The 19,776-nt window shown below is 47.0% G+C and overlaps 1 protein-coding gene across 2 annotated transcripts in view; it reads left to right on the top strand.

The window, feature by feature from the left end:
• Nucleotides 1-19,776, top strand: part of NCAPH (non-SMC condensin I complex subunit H) — a 144,692-nt gene that overhangs the window by 71,999 nt on the left and 52,917 nt on the right. For both annotated transcript variants that reach the window (XM_033947621.1, XM_033947620.1), the window contains exons 10-11: nucleotides 12,973-13,121; nucleotides 19,526-19,632. In XM_033947621.1, coding sequence (XP_033803512.1) covers nucleotides 12,973-13,121; nucleotides 19,526-19,632 — 256 coding nt within the window. The remainder of the gene's footprint in view (nucleotides 1-12,972; nucleotides 13,122-19,525; nucleotides 19,633-19,776) is intronic.

Raw genomic sequence — 19,776 nt, 5'->3', positions numbered from 1 at the left:
CATGCCCTACATCGAGTCCCAGGCTCGGTTTGAGTTCGAGGAGGTGGTTGCCTCGCTGTCCCAGCTTCGTCTTCAATTATTGCAGTCTGCCTATGATGCTTTCGAGCTCTCGGCCCGAGCGGCAGCCTGCTGTGTGGCGATGCGCCGTTTGGCCTGGTTACGAACCATTGACATGGACCCGAATCTTCAGGACCGGCTGGCAAACGTCCCGTGTGCTGGGGCGGATCTTTTCGACGAATCCATCAAGACAGTCACTAAGAAGCTGTCTGATCGTGAAAAGTCCTTCCAGTCCATTCTTAGGCCGAAGCCTAAGCCTCAGCAGTCTCGGCCCTCTCGACCTTGATCTATCATCGGCGTTATCAGCCGAGGCAAGCTCCTCCTGCGAGGCAACCTGCGAAGCGGCAGCCTCCTCAGAAGGCTCAGCAAAAGTCTCAACCGTCTGCTGTCCCTAAGGCTCCTCAGCCTTTTTGACTGTCTCGTAGAGGGCATAACCAGTCTCGTTCCGCCTCCTCCTGTTTTTCCCATCGGAGGGCGCCTCCATCATTTTTATCATCGCTGGGAGGCCGTAATCACCGACCTCTGGGTTTTTACTATCATCAGGGAAGGATACTCTCTTCATTTCCATCGGGTCCCTCCGGACCACCCGCCAAGAGAGTATCCTTCCAACTTGACGCAGACCGCCCTTCTTCTTCAGGAAGCCCAGGCCTTGCTCCGGCTTCGGGCCGTCGAGCGGGTCCCTGTGGACCAACACAACCAGGGGTTTTACTCCCGGTACTTCCTTGTTCCGAAGAAGACGCCCCATTTTGGACCTCAGGGTCCTCAACAAATTCCTAGTCAAAGAGAAGTTCCGCATGCTGACCCTTTCTTCTCTCTACCCCCTCCTCGAGCAGAACGACTGGTTATGCTCTCTGGATCTCAAGGAGGCCTACACTCACATTCCCATTCATCCGGCCTCTCGCAAGTTCCTCAGATTTCGGGTGGGAAATCTGCATCTGCAGTATCGAGTGCTTCCCTTCGGCCTGTCATCGTCTCCCAGAGTCTTCACGAAGTGTCTGGTAGTAGTGGCTGCGGCACTCCGGAACCGGGGTCTTCAGGTTTTCCCCTACCTCGACGACTGGCTCATCAAGGCGCCCTCGGCCTCGGAGGTCATCTCGGCGACCCTGTCCACGGTTCTGTTCCTGCAGAGTTTGGGATTCGAGATCAACTTTCCCAAATCTCATCTACAACCTTCACAGTCGCTCCCCTTCATCGGGGCGGTCCTGGATACTATCCACCTCAGAGCATTCCTTCCTCCTCAGTGCCTGGAAGCTCTTCTTCATCTCTGCCAGTCTGTGTCTTCTCGCCAATCCATCTCAGCGAGACACATGATGGTCCTCCTGGGCCACATGGCCTCTACAGTTCATGTGACGCCGTTTGCCAGACTCCATCTCAGAATTCCTCAGTGGACCATGGCGTCTCAATGGACTCAGGTGTCGGAGCCCTTGACTCGACACATCATCGTCACTCCTGCTCTTCGGCAGTCTCTACTTTGGTGGATGACCTCTTCGAATCTATCCAGAGGTTTGCTGTTTCACACTCCTCCCCACTAGAAGGTTCTCACAACCGATTCCTCGACCTATGCCTGGGGAGCACATCTGGATGGTCTTCGCACTCAGGGATTCTGGACCAGTGCGGACCGCCTCCATCAAATCAATCTTCTGGATCTCAGAGCCATCTTCAATGCTCTTCAAGCTTTTCAACATCTGCTTCACGACATGGTGGTCCTCATTCGCACAGACAATCAGGTCGCCATGTATTATGTCAACAAGCAGGGGAGCATGAGCTCGGCCTCCCTCTGCCAGGAAGCTCTCAGAGTCTGGGATTGGGCGGTTCGCCACAACGCCTTCCTCAAAGCTATCTACATTCAGGGGAAGGACAATGTCTTGGCGGACAACTTAAGTCATCTCCTCCAGCCTCACGAATGGACACTGCATTCCTCACCCCTTCATCAGATCTTTGCAAAGTGGGGGACGCCTCAGATAGTCCTCTTTGCGACTCCCCACAATTTCAAACTACCTCTCTTTTGCTCCAGGATCTACACTCCTCTTCGCCTCGAGGCAGATGCCTTTCTGCTGGATTGGGGGAATCGCTTTCTGTATGCGTTTCCTCCATTTCCTCTCATTCAAAAGACTCTGGTCAAGCTGAAGTCGGACCATGCCACCATGATTCTAATAGCTCCTCGGTGGCCCAGACAACCTTGGTTCTCCCTTCTACTTCAACTCAGCAGCAGGGAGCCATTCCTTCTTCCAGTGTTTCCTTCACTGCTTACTCAGCATCAGGGTTCTCTACTTCATCCCAACCTGCAGTCTCTCCACCTGACAGCTTGGTTCCTCTCAATGTAACTCCTCACCAGTTTTCCCAGGCAGTGAGGGATGTCTTGGAGGCTTCCAGGAAGCCTGCTACTCGTCAATGCTACTCCCAAAAATGGACTAGATTTTCTTCATGGTGTAGTTCTAACTCTAAGGAGCCTCAGCGAGCCTCCCTATCCTCTGTATTGGACTATCTTCTACACCTGTCTCAGTCTGGTCTCAAGTCTACATCTATACAAGTCCACCTGAGTGCTATTGCGGCTTTCCATCAGCCTCTACAAGGGAAACCTCTCTCTGCTCATCCTGTGGTTTCCAGATTTATGAAAGTACTTTTTCATGTCAATCCTCCTCTCAAGCCGCCTCCAGTGGTTTGGGATCTCAATGTTGTCCTTTCTCAGCTTATGAAACCTCCTTTTGAGCCTCTGAGCAAGGCTCCACTAAAGTTTCTCACTTGGAAAGTGGTTTTTCTGGTGGCCCTCACATCTGCTCGCAGAGTCAGTGAGCTTCAGGCCTTGGTGGCAGACCCACCTTTCACAGTATTCCATCATGACAAGGTGGTCCTCCGCACTCATCCGAAATTCCTACCCAAGGTGGTCTCTGACTTTCATCTCAACCAATCCATTGTGCTTTCAGTGTTTTTTCCAAAGCCTCATTCTCATCCTGGAGAATCAGCTCTACACACTCTGGACTGTAAACGTGCTTTGGCTTTCTACTTGGATCGCACCAAACCACACAGAACTGCTCCCCAACTTTTCGTCTCCTTTGATCCAAACAAGTTGGGACGACCTGTATCGAAGCGCACCATCTCCAACTGGATGGCGGCTTGTATCTCTTTTTGCTATGTCCAGGCTGGATTACCCCTTCCCTGTAAGGTCACAGCCCACAAGGTCAGAGCAATGGCAGCCTCTGTAGCCTTCCTCAGATCGACACCGATTGAGGAGATTTGTAAGGCTGCCACTTGGTCCTCGGTTCATACATTCACCTCTCATTATTGTCTGGATACTTTCTCCAGAAGGGATGGACAGTTTGGCCAAACAGTGTTACAAAATTTATTCTCCTAAGTTGCCAACTCTCCCACCATCCCATTGAGGTTAGCTTGGAGGTCACCCACTAGTGAGAATACCTGCCTGCTTGTCCTGGGATAAAGTAATGTTACTTACCGTAACAGTTGTTATCCAGGGACAGCAGGCAGCTATTCTCACGTCCCACCCACCTCCCCTGGGTTGGCTTCTCTGCTAGTACCTGAACTGAGGAGACACGCCCGGACCATCGGGCGGGAAGGCACTGGCGCATGCGCGGTGCGGGCATCTCGAAACTTCTGAGTGTCTTCAAGCAAGACATGCTTCTGAGACGTCCGTATCGGGGCTCTGTCGGATGACATCACCCACTAGTGAGAATAGCTGCCTGCTGTCCCTGGATAACAACTGTTACGGTAAGTAACATTGCTTTCTTAACTACCCTTTCATCCAGCATCTTTCCCTCCTTCCCCACCACCCCAGGATCCACCATCTCTCCTTTTCTTTTCCCAACTACCTTCCTATCCAGTATCTCTATCCCCCTCCACACCATCCCTTGTGTCCAACTTCTCTCCCTTTTTGTTCCTTCCCTCCCTAAATCCCATTGTCCATCATCTCTCTCCCTCTCCTCTATTTTTAGACCCATTATTTCTTCCCCCCAAAGTCCAGCATATGCACGTCTCTTTGAACCCCCTTCCCTCCCTCCGTGTATTTCTACATCAGGGCCCCCCATCCCTGAAGGCCTGTCCCCCCCCTTGAAGGCCTGCCTGTTCCCCCTGAAGGCCTATGCCACCATCCCTGGCCTGTCCCCCTTTGAAGGCCTCTCCCCCCCCTTAAAGGCCTATTCCCCCTTCAAGGCCTGCACCTCTCCAAGGCCTTTTCCAACCCCCTGAAGGACTGCCCCCCCCCCAAAGGCCTGCCTGTCCCCCCTGAAGGCCTATGCCACCATCCCTGGCCTGTCCCCCCCTTTGAAGGCCTGTCACCCTTTAAAGGCTTGTCCCCCCCCCTTTGAAGGCATGTTCCCCCTTAAAGGCCTGTTCCCTCCTTGAAGGCCTGCACCCCCCAAGGCCTGTCCCAACCACTGAAGGACTGCCCCCCCGAAAGACTGCGAAACCCCCCCCCCCCCCCCCGCCCACGGGAAGGCCTCCGTGTTGCTCCTGGCCTCCCCGAACCGTTTACCTTATTGCTGGAGCCTGCAGCCGAAGATCGCGGTTACAGCGTCTTTGTGCTCTGAGCTGTTTCCTCTGCTGCGGTCCCGCCCCTCCTCTGACTTCAGAGGCAGGATTGCAGTGGAGGAAACAGCTCAGAGCACAAAGACGCTGTAACTGCGATCTTTGGCTGCAGGCTCCAGCAATAAGGTAAACGGTTCGGGGGGAGAGTCCTTCAGGGAAGCCGGACTGCAGCACTTTCCGACTGACCCTCACCCTCTAAAACAGGTGCGGCAGCAGCCAGCCAGCAAGAGCAGCGCTGCCGCTCCTGCTTTAAGGGGCGAGGGGAGAGGGTCCGAATCGGGAAGCCGAATTTTTTTTTTTTTTTTAAATTTAATTCGATTCACCCGAAGTTAATCGGTGAACCGATTTGAATCGAGCAGCACTAGCGAGCAGCCTGTTTACAGCGCTGCCTCTACTGACTGGCTTCTTCTTCTGCTGCTACTTCAGGGTAAGGGAGGGAGTAGAGATTGGTGGGTTAGCCAGTGTTCCCTCTAAGGTGAGCGCATGAGCAATCGCTCACTATTTTCAGTGGCGTCGCTCTTACGCTTTCCCCTGTCGCTCACTCGAGGGAGGTGAGAGGAAGCAGCGGCCTGTATTTTCCAAAGTTGAAAGATGCAGCGGCGGCTCCTCTCAAGATCCCCGACTGCATCAGACTTCGTGAGAGAAGCTGCTGCCACGTCTTCAGTGGCTACCAGGGGGGGGGGGGGGCGGTCCGCTCCGGCTGTGCACATCCCCTAAGGCTGCAGTCGGAGAGGAAGTTCGGGCCAGCCAATCGCTGCCTTGCTGGGCGGAACTTCCTCTCCGACGGCAGAATTGACGTCGGGGGAAGCAGAGAGAGCTTGGGGCAGCCGCGGCGGTGGCTTTGGGGCCTATTTCCCCCCGATGGTTGCGGCGGTGGTTTTGAGGCCTGTTTCCCCCGATGGTTGCGGCGGTGGCTTTGGGACCTGTTTACCCCCGATGGTTGCGGCGGTGGCTTTGGGGCCTGTTTCCCCCGATGGTTGCGGCGGTGGCTTTGGGGCCTGTTTCCCCCGATGGTGGCAGCAGTGGCTTTGTGGAGGGTAGGGAGCAAGAAAGGGGGCAGGCAGGGAGACAGAAGGGAAACAAAAAAAGAAAGGGGGCATCAAGAGGAAAAAAAAGAAAGAAAGGGCAAGGAGAGAGGAAGAAAAAGTTGGGGGAATGAGGTCTGGAGGAGAGGAAGCATACAGGCTGAAAGAAGGGAAGAAAGATTGAATGCACAGTCAGAAGATGAAAGTGCAACCAGAGACTCATGAAATCACCAGACAAGGTAGGAAAAATGATTTTATTTTAAATTTAGTGATCAAAATGTGGCTGAATTTATATATGCTGTCTATATTTTGCACTATGGCCCCCTTTTACTAAACCGCAAGTGTTTTTTAGCGCAGGGAGCCTATGAGCGTCGAGAGCAGCGCTGGGCATTTAGCGCAGTTCCCTGCGCTAAAAACTGCTATTGTGGTTTAATAAAAAGGAAGGGGGGTATATTTGTCTATTTTTGTATGGTTGTTACTGAGGTGACAATGCATAGAGTCATCTGCTTTGACCTCTTTGAAAAAACCCAGAATAGGAATGATAATTAACATTTTCTCAGCGTATAGTGTGCTTTGTGTTTTTTAAATTTTATTGTTGGTAGATCATTTTGACTTGGTCATTTTAAAGTAGCTCGCAAGCCCAAAAAGTTTGGGCACCCCTGAGCTAGAGCGTTGAAGCTATGTATTTCTATTTTATCCCCCCTTTTACAAAACTGTGGAGCGTTTTTTAGCGCCAGCCGTGGTGGTAGCAGCTCTGATGCTCAGAATTCTATGAGCGTCAGCACTGTTACCTCCGTAGCTAAAATTCACACTACAGTTTTGTAAAAGGGGGAGGGGTTAGTTTGTGATGACATATTCCATACTAGGCGAAGGTGTTTTCTGTGTTCTGTGTGTTCGAAAGACATGGTTTTCTGTTAGGATTGACGGTGTAGGATTGATCTGTGCTGGTCTGGCTTGTTTAGTTTTACAATGGGTGTATTGATGTACTGCTCACTGCAATATGTAAGATGCTGCCTTTTCCTAGGTACTCATGTGTGACATGGCTTGTTACTAAAAATCATGTTTTTCGTACAGATGGGGGGGTGCCAAAAAACGATAGGCCCCGGGTGTTACATATGCTAGGTATGCCACTGTATGTAAAGATACCAGAAAGCTGGCGAAGCAAAAACTTTAAGTAAATTGTTATTCTTCTAAGTTTTGAGTATTTAACCCTCCCACAATCTCACGGGCACTCGTTTCAAGTTTATTGAGATTTTGATTTAAACACAATATCAAATATTTTCAATGCGTATAACAAAAATAAATTTGGGGAAATAAATAAAACCATTTGAACAATAAATATACAAACATATCCATAGATGATTAAAAATACATAAGGAGTACAAGAATAAACTACATTTGTTTAAAAATGCGTCTTCCGCGCCTGCTCATAAATTTGTGGAGTATGTAATTTGTCGCTTATGCATATTTTTTTTGCACACACCTCATCAATCCTTAGAGGGAACATTGGTTAGGACCGCTGCTACTTTTTGGGTAAGTGAGGGGATTCGGGAGGTCAGATCCATGTGGGGGAGGGATGTAAACCAGAAGTGTGTATGGGGGAGGGTCCAGCAGGGTGAAGGGGAGATAGATGGATGCTGGACCCATAAGTGAGTGGGGGGGGAGAGAAGAGAAGTGGGGGAGAAAAAGTGACCCAGACCAGAAAGGAGGATGGGAAGGGAGGAACAGATGCAGGACCTATAAGTGGGGGTGGGGAGATGAATGGGGTATAGTATTACAGTAGTTAGGCCTATTTTTAATGATGATTCTCATGCTACCAAAAACTAGTTATCAATAGCGGTACAGAATGGAAATTATAAAAATTTTATTAAAATATGGGAGCCATGAACATCTTTTTGTCATGATTAGATGCCATTTTTCTATTAATTATATACCATTTAGTATTGGGTGGGGGAGGGTTTCAAGTATATGATCTTATAATGAATAATGGGCTTTGAGGGATGGTGGGGAGAGGGTTACATTTCTACTTATAGATTATAATGATAAGATGTTCAAGTGCTCAGATTAATTGTGTCTATTATGAAAGTTTAAAAATGAATAAAGAATTAAAAAAAAAAAACCCCAACAAAAACTAGTTATCCGGCATCTACCAATCCCCATGGATGCTGGATAACAATCTACTGTATTACCAGATTGGTGTTGCATAAATTTATGACTTGGAATGTTTGAGGCATACGTTCACCCATCAAGCACTATAAAATCTTGCAAGCTCTAAATAGTGCCAGCCTCTGTAGCATTTCAAGAGACACATGTAAATGTGTTAGAACATGCAAAACTGGGAAAGTGGTGAGACGTAGAATCCCTTGCTGTTTGGAACAAACATGGAGTGATCATCCTGTTTAAGAAAACTCTCAACATTCAAGTCCAAAAGATAATAGCAGACCCCAATGGTAGATTTGTGATTGCCTCTGTGCAATTAAAGGGGAAATCATCAATTTTATGCAATATGTATGCTTCAGATATGCTGTTCTGCCTCCACTGTATGTTGGCATTTGCTCACTTAAGTTTTTAAGTGTTTATGCTAAGATATATAAGTAGAGCTTAGGTTCTATATCTGAGTCTGGAGAACAGTCTTATTTCCACTAGGTATGTGGACACACTCCCAGCTTCTTTTGAATAGGATGGGCTGGTAGAGTAAGAAGATTTTGTGACAAAGTTGAACTGCCTTGAAGTCATCAGTTTTAAATGTTTATTTTTTACTTCATGTTATTAAAGAAAGCTGTTCAAGAGCTACAGAATCTGGCTAGTAACACTAAGATTACAAAAGTAAGTTAACTGAATAGGAGCTTCATACAATTGCCAATATAACTCAGAGTGAGTTCAATAGTGCTTGGCCATTCAGAGGAGTCCTTGTTTTTCAGTACAATGCCTGAGAAGATTTCAGTAAGGAAGTTGGTGGACCCAGCATCTAAGGCAGACATGTCAAACTCTGGGGTGATTAAATTTGGCCCACGATCTGGGCTGAGATTTGGCCCGCTTTTCCTTCCCGCGGCAGAGAGGACACGTGAATGGCTGGGGTTGGCACTCTTCCTCATTGGCCCTCGTGCTTGTCCATCACCATTGCAGCCCGATTGGTAGGAGTGAGCGTGCTCCATTTTCCTCCCTCCAGCGTCCTGGACTGACGACGTGGTGTCGGGTGGGAGGAGGTGTCGACTTTTATTAAAGTTCACTAGCAGTTTTTAGCACCGGAAGTAGCTATCGTTTAATAAATGAGGGCACTGTGAAGACAGAAAATGGCATCGGACAGAAAAAGTTTTCATGAACGGTGACTTTAGTTTCAAGGACAACTGTTTGAAAATACTGTGGTAAGGATTTTAAATACCATTGAAATCTCAATACAGGGATTGGAGATGCTAGTATTTGGGGGGACTGGGGAGGAGAGGTGGAAGTAAAAGGAAGTTTTCTCTGTAGAGAAGACAGTGGGAGTGATCTGGATAGAGGAGAATTGAATGAAGGAGGATGAAGAAGAAAGGAGAGGACAAATGATTGAGCTGTTTGGAGAGTGATGACTTGGAGAGAGTCAGGAATAGGGGAACAGATGACTAAACAGAGCTTTACAGTTGTTGCAGTTACTATGTCTAGGTATGGTGAGCTGGAGCAGGAACAGCAGCAAGAGCAGGATGTGATATCACTAAGTGTAACAAAAGGAAGACAGCATGAAAGAATGAGGGAGAGAAGGGAAACATGATTTGAATAATGACCAGGTTGTAACCTACTACTAAGACTAAGGGGTCCTTTTATTAAGGTGTGCATTTAGCATGCGCTAAATCGGTTAGCGTACCTTAATAAAAGGACCCCTAAGTATCTTAATTAAAAATTTGGCCTGCGACTTAGCCTATGCTTTAGATTTCGGCCCTTTATGAAATTGAGTTTGACACCCCTGGTCTAAGGCTAAGCTTACAAAATTTCCCTTTCAGGGGTCTTTCTTGTTTGGTTGGATATGGATAAGTTGGTTCAGACCTTGACTAACTCTAAGGTGCCCATTCTTCCTGAAGACTGTGCTTGCCCGCCTGTGTGTGTGTGTGTGTGTGTGTGTGGGGGGTGTTGTGTGATTGTTGCCGTTACCACCCTGGTCGAGGAGGTAGGCGGGACCTAGCAGAGAGGAAGGCCTGATGCTGGCAAGAGTAGCAAATTCTGAATGGTTCACTGCCAACTGAAGAGAAATATTGTACCCAATTGGGGAGAGGGAGGGAAGGAGGGAGAAGGAAGCCCAGGGAAGGGAGAGGAGATGAAAAAGAGATGCCAGATCATGTGGAAAGAAAGGAGAGAAGGAAAGGAGATGGATGCCATAGAGGGATGGAAGAAATAGGAGACAGAGATGGCATGGCATGAGGGGAGGGAAGGGAAGGAGACAGATGCTAGACAGGGAGAAAGGAAGGAGGGAGGAAAAGGAAAGAGAGGAGATACCAGAGCATGGAGGTGGAGGGTGAGATGAATGGGGGAGAGATATCATGGCATGGGGGGAGGGAAAGGAAGCAGACTGACATGCCAGACCAGAAGGGAGGGAGGGAGGGAGGAAAAGGAGATGGCCAGAGCATGGAGGGAGAGATGGAAGAAGGAGAGAGATCCCAGGGCATGGGGTAAGGGAAGTAGATGCCAGACGGGATGGGAAGGAAGGAAAGAAAGGAGAAGGGAGCGATTCCAGAGTATGGGGAAGAGAGTAGAGACAGAGAAAAATGGAAGGGACAGAAAGAGGGTGGATGCTGGATGGATTGGAGAGTGAAGAGAAGATGAGGAAAGTAGAAACTAGAGACGGCAAAAGGTAGAAACATTTTGTTGTTGTTGTTGTTATTGTTGCTTTAGAACAGGGGCATCAAACTCAATCACATAAAGGGCTGAAATCTAAAGCATAGGCTACTTCATGGGCCAAATTTTTAATTAAGATACTTAGGGGTCCTTTTATTAAGGTACGCTAACCGATTTAGCGCGCACTAAATGCGTACCTTAATAAAAGGACCCCTTAATTTTAGTAGAAGTGTAAAGTTACAGCCTCTCCAACCCCACGCCGGCTCTGTGATGTAAACAAAATAAATACAAAAGACTTTTCCTTTCTCTTTTAGGTCCTAATTCATGCTTGCTATCTAACACCAGTTCTGGCAGGATACACATTTCAAATCTGACATATTGTAATCACAAAACAGAAAATAAAATTATTTTTTGTACCTTTTGTTGTCTGGTCATTATTCAAATCATGTTGGTCCCAGGCTCTGGTTGTCTTCTGATAACTTGCTTGCCAGGGTCTCCTGCCCATTTGTTGTTTCCTTCTTTATCTCTTTTTTTTTTTTTTTTTTAAATAAAAGCTTTTTGTTTATTGAAGAAAAATGGAAAACAGCATCACATACAAACAAGACTGATGAAGAGTACATAAAAGTACAGCCAGTGAAGAACAATACAACCAAAATATGCTCAATAAAACAGGCAAATGCAAACAAAACCCCACAGTACCCGTTCCATAGCAGTACCCCCCCTAGGACAGATCCCATACCCCATACAAGCAAATGGTCTCTTCCAGCAAAAAGAAAAGACCACAGGAGCAAAATATCACCCCTCAACCACTCCCACATACCAGCAGGTCTCACACAGTACGCCCTTCCCCAACCCTACTACTGAACCCTACGAAGAGCTCACCCAGAAGTTTCACCAAATATAGGCATATCCATGCTGTTTACCATGCTGCAGAGCCGTAAGGTGGTACATAAGCTGCCAGTGCTGCAAACGCTGTTTCACCGACTGCTAAGTAAGGGGCACCAACCGGTTCCAGGCAGTGATAGCCAGCTTACAAAACAGGGATTCTCCCCATTCTAGATCCAACTGATGCCAAAACAGTAGGGCATGGCGCCAGTCAACAGGGACCGGCTTTCGTAGAATCTGGGAGATGTGAGCAAAAACCCCAGTCCAAAAACCCCGCACCCTCCCACAAGATCACCAAATATGGAGATAGGTACCCACCTCCCCACAACCCCTCCAGCACAGATCCATTCCACCCCCTCACCACTTAGCCAAGGCTTGAGGGGTGTAGTACCACCGGAAAAGGACCTTATAGTCATTTTCAACAAGCAAGGCCACTATACCCGCGGAGGACTTTCCTTCTTTCTCCATGCTAACCATCCATCTTCCATCTCTGTCCTCCCCTTCCCTCCCCCGGAGGTCTGGCATCTTTCCTTTTTTTTTTTTTTTTTTTGTCTCTATCCCCGCAGCTGCAGCGATGGACTCCACCATCTCCTTTTCTCTACTATCCTTTCATCCAGCATTTCTCCCTCCTTCCCCACAACCCCAAGGTCCCCCATCTCTCCCTTTCTCTTTCTAACTACCCTCCTATCCAGTTTCTCTATCCCCACTCCATACCTTCCCTTGTGTCCAACTTCTATCCCTTTCTGTTCCTTCCATCCCATTGTCCACCATCTCTCTCCCTCTCCTCTGTTTTTAGACCCATTATTTCTTCCCCTCACCCTCAGTCTGGCATATTGCACGTCTTTTGGACCCCTCTTTCTTTCTCTCCATGTACTTCTACACCAGGGCCTGCCCCCCCCCCCCAAGGCCTGCATGTTTTCCCCCTTCCTTCTAGCGTCTTCCAGCTTCCCAGTCTCACCTTCAAAGCAGCCTGCAGAGGATCGTCGGTCAGCTGTAGCGATCCTAGCAGGCCTCCGCAGCACATTCCCTCTGCTATGGTCCCGCCCCTCCTCTGATATATGGGACCGCAACAGAGGGAACATGCTGCAGAGGCTATGGCAGCCTGTTAGGATCGCTACAGCTGACTGGCGATCCTCTGCAGGCTGCTTTGAAGGTGAGATCGGGAAGCCGGGAGAGAGATGGTGGACAATGAGATGGAGGTTAGGAATGAAAAGAGTATTTTCTTGTGGGCCAAATTTAATTACCCTTGCGGGCCAAATTTGGCCCGTGGGCCTGAGTTTTGACACCCCTGCTTTAGAATAAAGTAGTATTGTAGCTGTATTGATAAACATTTATAAATAGAAAATGGAAATAAGGTAATCATTTTATTGGACTAATTTTAATTCATTTTTTTACTAACTTTTGGACATCAAAATCCCCTTCCTCTCAAATTAGACACCCATAAATGGCTGAGGAAATTCTTATTTAATGAGGAGAGCTATATAATACAGATGAAGGAACTTGGGAGATGTAGACATTTTGTTCATTTGGTCTATTGCACTACCCAAGGCAAAGTTTCTGGTGATCCTTTTGGAGTTAATAGGACGTGATCACTACTGCTATTGATATTTTGTCCTTGGAATAGTTGACTGATGCCACACCTCTTCTTTGTTTTTTTTAGTCGGCAAGTAATCCCCTTAGGTGATGCAGATATTGGAACTATGTGCCTCCATTTGTCTGAAAAGCCTTGGGAATATTCTTACTTCAGTCCCCGTGCCATGTCCATGTGGGCAGGCCCTGAACATTGGCATTTTCGACACCACCAGAAAAGTAGGTATATAAGTATGTATCCATGTGATGAATGAGTTGTTTCAAATACTTCAGCAACATTTCCAGTTTTCAGCTCTTCCATTCAGTTTGGAAAGAGACAATTGAGGATTGCTCAATGTCAATAAGAGGTCCTGAATCCCTAATACCCGTAATCCTAGTAGAGGCATTAGGCAAGGCAGAGGAAGGAGGAAGCTTTCCTCCATCTTGTCCTTTGCCCGACGCCCCTCCAGCTGTGAGGATCAGGCTTGGCTCTGCCCACTGCAGAGTTCCTGCTTCTCTTCAGCCCTATTTGAGGGCCACCGAAAAGTTCTTCCAGCTCACTGCAAGACAGGAAGGAGTAAGATATGAAAGAACTAAAAAGAAAAGGAGGAAGAAAATAGGAAACATGCTATCATATGGAATAAAACCAAAATAGGAGACATGCTATGATATACTATGATGTGATGTTTGCTCATACAACTTGATTTCACAGTGGCGTTTGACCTGGTAGATCACGACATCCAACTACAAACACTGGAGGCAATAGGAATCACAGGCAGAGTCTACAATTGGTTTGAATAATTCTTCCGCTTAAGGAGATACAGAGTTAAAGCAAACAATCAGAATCCTGGAACAACCCCTGCAGAGTCCCCCCCCCCCCAAGGCTTTCCACTGTCCCCAACACTCTTCAACCTTTACATAGCCACACTCAGCACATGCCTAGACAAACTAGGCATAACTTCATACGGCTATGCAGATGATATCACCAGCCTTATCACCATCCTTCTGCCTTTTGGCCAAACCACCCTCAACACAATGAACAAACTATACATAACACTAGAAGTGTCACAAGGATGAGAGACCACAAATTCAAGCTGAACCAAGACAAAACCAAATTCCTACTTCTAGAAAAAAACCAAAACCTAACCATAACAAACCTGGAAATAAACTCCATCATATATCCCATACAACCCAATCTAAAACTGCTGGGAATAATGATAGACTAAGGCTGCACTATGCAACTTCAAATCAACAAAACTGTCCAGAAAGCATTCGCAACTATGTGCAACTTAAGGCAAATCCGAAAATACTTCATCAAAAAACAATTCAGACTCATGGTACAAGTGCTAATCCTAGGTCTCCTGGACTATTGTAACATCCTATACCTGTCATGCTCTGCCAACATGCTAAAACAATTACAAACAGTGCAAAATACAGCTCTCAGACTGATATACTCGCTAAAAAAATACGACCACTTTACCACCGCTTTCCGAGACTTACACTGGCTCCCAGTACAAGCACACATACAATACAGATTCTACTGCACCCTATTCAAAGTCCTAAATGGAAACAGTCCAAGCTAAATAAACAACCGCCTAATCAGTAAAAACACATCCAGACCAAGCAGAACTCAGGCACACTTTACCAATCCCCCCCCAGTCAAAAGCATACAAAGCAAAAAATTATATGACAGACTATTAGCCACTAGAGCAGCAAGACTAGATTGCTACCTCTCCAATCTACTGACCACGACGCCTAACTACAAAACATTCAGGAAATAATTGAACACTATGCTATTCAAGAAATTTGTCAAATGATCTAACTAAACCTTATCAACCCTTCCCCAGATCCCAATGCATACTCTGTCAACATTTTAATCTCCCTGGACATGCCCAGGCCAATTCTTTCTGTAAACCGCCTAGAACTGAAAGGTATTGGCAGGATAGAAGCACCAATGTAATGTAGAGGCCCTAATGAGATGTGCCAGAAGTTCAATTTATATGCAAACAAAAGGGGGGAAAGAGGACAATGCTGCCGAGTACCATGAAATAGTTCAAAAGGTTCAAATATTCTCACAACCTTCCCTCCTACCATAGTTGGCTGCTTAGCTTTTTTATTGAACTGATGGTCCCGCGAGCCGACATCAGGTGGGAAGGCACTGGTGCATGTGCAGTATGGACAATCTTACAGGAATGGTGCTTGGATGGCAACCCTGACAGTGGGGGGTGGGACCAATGTCAGTTGGCCTTCTGCAGTCTGTTGCCATATATGGCAGGATGGATGAGGAGCAGATATGCATACTTTTACCACATTCATATCACTGAGTAGAGATCTTGCCTATCTCGAGGGGAGGGGAAGACATCATACAGTGAAACTTAGCAAACAAAAATGGATAACTGGATTGTGGGTTCAACATTGCTTTGATAATGAATGTAACTGTTGGGCAGATTGGATGGACCATCATTTACTATGTTAGTATAATGACCATTAATCTTCAATGCTAAAGGGTGCGTATAGAGAGACAATGCAATGCAGAAAAGGCCCTGATATGCCAGTGTGCCACAGCACTGCCAACATAAATGACTACTGAACCCTTTTGAAGGGATATTCCGAGTATACGCTAACTCTATAAGGTGTAATGTGCGCATAATATTATCAAAAGTAGTCCTACCAACTATAAACCCCGTCTAGTCAGGTTGCACAACCGCCGGCAATATTTTTTTGAAGTCTAGCAGCCAAAATCTTAGTATAAATCTTGTAATTGATACCCTGTTTCCCCGAATATATGACACTGTCTTATATTTTTAAAAACTCCAAAATATGCACAAGGTCTTATTTTCAGGGGGATGTCTTATTTTTCCATGAAGAAGAATACAGTACACATTTATTGCTGAAAAAAATACATTTATTACCTGTATATGGTACAGGTCATCACAAACCAGAAAAGCTGTATCACAAACCAGAAAAAACTGTATCACAAACCAGAAAAACATTTAAGGCCCTGATTCTCCAAAAGTGCGTCCCGATTTTAGGCAGCTGTAGACGTCCTACAGCTGTCTAATCAGCCAATCGGGATGCACGTTTTAAAAAAAAAAAATGCTCCCCAGGCAGGCCGCCCGGGAGAGGCGTCCTATACTAAACGCTGATTCTGTAACCGGCGTCTTTAGAGAATCGGGTTAAATTAGACGCGGCCGCTATACTTATGGCAGCAAGGGATCTCCCTGCTGCAATATGTATAGCGGCCGCCTGTCCCATCACCGACAGGAGAATGCCTAACTCCTCCTGTCGGAACCCCGAGCCCCCTCCCCCCCCAAACTCGTAATCACCGACAGGAGGATGCCCAATTCCTCCTGTCAGAACCCCGGAACCCCCTCCCCCCCCAAACTCGTAATCGCCGACAGGAGGATGCCCAACTCCTACTGTCGGAACCCCGGAACCCCCTCCCCCCCAACTCGTAATCGCCGACAGGAGGATGCCCAACTCCTCCTGCTAGAAAGCCCAACGACCCCCGCCCCAACTAATCTCCCTCCCCCAACTAACCTTTCAATGTTGGTCAGCTGGACGGGTCTTGCTGCCATCCAGCCGAAGGGTCTGCCTCGTGGAAATGAGACGGCACGCCCCTTCCCGGCCCATCCCCACTAAATCTAAGGCCTGATTGGCCCAGGCTAGGCACCTTGGCCAATCAGGCCTTAGGATTAGTGGGGATGGGCGGACCTGCTATGCCTAAGGCCTGATTGGTCCAGGCTTCTACAGCCTGGGCCAATCAGGCCTTAGATTTAGCGGGGATGGGCCGGGAAGGGGCGTGCCGTCTCATTTCCACGAGGCAGACCCGTCTTCTGGACGGCAGCAAGACCCGTCCAGCTGACCAACATTGAAAGGTTAGTTGGGGGAGGGAGATTAGTTGGGGTGGGGGGTCGTTGTGCTTTCCAACAGGAGGAGTTGGGCATCCTCCTGTCGGCGATTACGAGTTTGGGGGGAGGGGGTTCCAACAGGAGGAGTTGGGCATCCTCCTGTCGGCGATTACGAGTTTGGGGGGGGAGGGGGTTCCGGGGTTCCGACAGGAGGAGTTGGGCATCCTCCTGTCGGCGATTACGAGTTTGGGGGGGAAGGGGCTCGGGGTTCCGACAGGAGGAGTTAGGCATTCTCCTGTCGGTGATGGGACAGGCGGCCGCAACAACCGCGGCCGCTATACATATTGCAGCAGGGAGATCCCTTGCTGCCATAAGTATAGCGGCCGCGTCTAATTTAACCCGATTCTCTAAAGACGCCGGTTACAGAATCGGCGTTTAGTATAGGACGCCTCTCCCGGGCGGCCTGCCTGGGGAGCATTTTTTTTAAAAAAACGTGCATCCCGATTGGCTGATTAGACAGCTGTAGGACGTCTACAGCTGCCTAAAATCGGGACGCACTTTTGGAGAATCAGGGCCTCGGTGTACAGAGGCTGTTCCTGGGCTTGTTTTCCTGGACCACGGAAGCAGGAAGTTGTGTGACCACGCATACGGTACTGTACCAGTACTCTGGATCGCCAAGACATGCTTGCCAAATAGTGCCTTATTTTCGGGGGATGGGGGGCCTTATATTTCCCAGGTGGGGAAAAAAAGGGGGTGTCTTACTAAAGGAGGAGGTCCTATAATGGGGGAAACACGGTATCCAATAAAAATATAGGGCGATAAGATCTGCAAAATTTAGGGTCTTTTCCCTGGCTTAAGCAAGAGAGTAACTGCTGCCTGTTGCCAAGAATGTGGCAATTCTGTCTCCTCCTCCTCCACATTGTTGTATACCCTGACCAGAAGAGGAACCGGCCACTTACTAAAGCTTTTATAAAACCAACCTAAGTGGCCATCTTGAGTGGTGATGTCACTCTCCCCCCAGGCCAACTTGCTAAGTCAACATTTCCTGGCTTTCGGGGAAGGGTCGCTCTCCCAAAGGGCTTTTGATCTCATTGTGTACTGCTGGGGCAGGCCAGTAAAGGATTTGATGGCTTCTTCCTAAAACTTGAAAGTGAAGCACTTTTTCAATTGAAGAGAGGAAACAGGAAGTTTGGGTTTGGATGTATTGGTCCAACCCTGACCAAGCAATGTTCTTCTTTATGTCTTTCCTCTTTGGCCCATGGTGGACCAGGTCATTCACAAGATTGTGACTCATCCAGGTCTCGTGATCCTAGGGGCTCCTGACTGGCCTCACTGACTGGTATGTGGACCTAGTACATCTTCAGCAGGACAGGAGCCTCAAGCTGCCTCTTAATTGCAGACTTCTGAGTTGGGGGCCAGCCCCCATAGAGAATCCAGAGCGCTTTGGTCTTATGATATGGCTCTAGTCCACATAGGGTATTTAGGTGTAGTTATTGCCATTCTGGTCTGGGCTAAGAAGCCATCTATTATGACGACCTATGCTAAAGCTTGGAATGCTTTTCAATAGTGGCTTGAAAAGGACCAGGTGGAGCCACTTCAGGTTCCCATTCCAATCACCCTTGCTTTTCTTTAGACTGGGCTGGAAAAAGGCCTTACAGTGGCTTCCCTTAAAGTGCAGATGGCCAAGCTTTCATGATTCCTGGCACAAAGCTGCAAGATTTCGCTGACTGCTCATCCCAATGTGACCAGATTCCTTAGAGGAGCTCTCCGGCAGAGGTCTCCACTGAGACATCCATTCCAGTCATGGAATGTTATCATTGTCCTAAAGGGCCTCACTAAGGGCCCATATGAGCTGCTCAGAAACACTTCCCTTTTGGATCTCAGTTAAGACTGGCTATTGTTTCGGCGAGGCATAACTTGGAGCTGCAAGCTCTCTCTTGTAGAGTCCTTCCTTAGAATTATGAAAGCGTGTGTCACTTTCTGGGCTGTTCCCTCTTTTCTTCCAAAGGTTGTGTCAGATTTCCATGTCAACCAGGAAGTTCATCTGCCTGCTTTTCAATCTACAGGCTCAGACAAGCAGGATAGAATTTTGAGAAAGTTTGACATGATGAGAATTTTGCTCCAGTACTTGGAAAGGACCAATGACTTTTGCCTTTCAGATCATCTGTTCGTACTAACTAGCCAGGCCAGGTATAGTAGGCCGGCATCCAAGATCTCTACAGCTAGATGGATTCACATGGCCATCTCTGCCCAGTGCAGTCTGAGGATAAACTGTAGATCCTCACCTTTACAGGTGTTTGAAAATAGCAGAGATTAAATAAACCTTTAGTGCCAAAGAAATCTTCACACAACTCCTCCATTACTCTATCATGAATTAACCTTTCTTTAATTTGGGGAAAAGTCAAAAAGTGTACCAAATGCCTATATATAAAGTTATGAGCTAATTCAAAATTTTAATTTTTTAAAAAAGTATATTCTTGGTTGGGTGTCTAGGGAAAAAGAAAATTGCTGCTTTAAGTATTTTAATGATTTTGGAGATGAAAAATGAACCTTAACTAATTGTGATCATTCCTAGACAAACTGAGTGGGAGAGAAGGGCTTTTAAGTCAAAATAACCTAGGAACCATCATACAAACAAAATATGGAAACCAAAGTATCTTTCACAAAATGGTATTTAAAAGCATACAAATGAGTATGATCTCATGAAAATACTAGAATGTTTTAATTTCTTCCAGGGTTGTAACATTGAAAATGTTAAAGTACATAACGCTGAAATTTGTTTTTCATCTACAGAAGATGATCATTCAGAAAAAAACATTAAGACGAAGAAAGCAAAGAAAATCTTTGAACTCAACTTTGAGGAGGATATTGACTTTGACATCCATTTCCAAGAGACTAGAGTATGTATTTTATAGATCTGTAGTTAAATTCTGCCTTTGCTTCAAACCTTTGCATATAGATTCTGACTAATGCTAAACTTGTAATGTTGATTGCACAGACTAAAAGAAGTTATTGCATATTTTGATATCACAACACTGAAGATT

Source organism: Geotrypetes seraphini, chromosome 6 (genome assembly GCF_902459505.1).
Source record: "Geotrypetes seraphini chromosome 6, aGeoSer1.1, whole genome shotgun sequence".
Lineage (NCBI taxonomy): Eukaryota > Metazoa > Chordata > Amphibia > Gymnophiona > Dermophiidae > Geotrypetes > Geotrypetes seraphini.
Note: the sequence above shows the minus strand (reverse complement) of the source record. Positions and strands in the feature narration are given on the sequence as shown.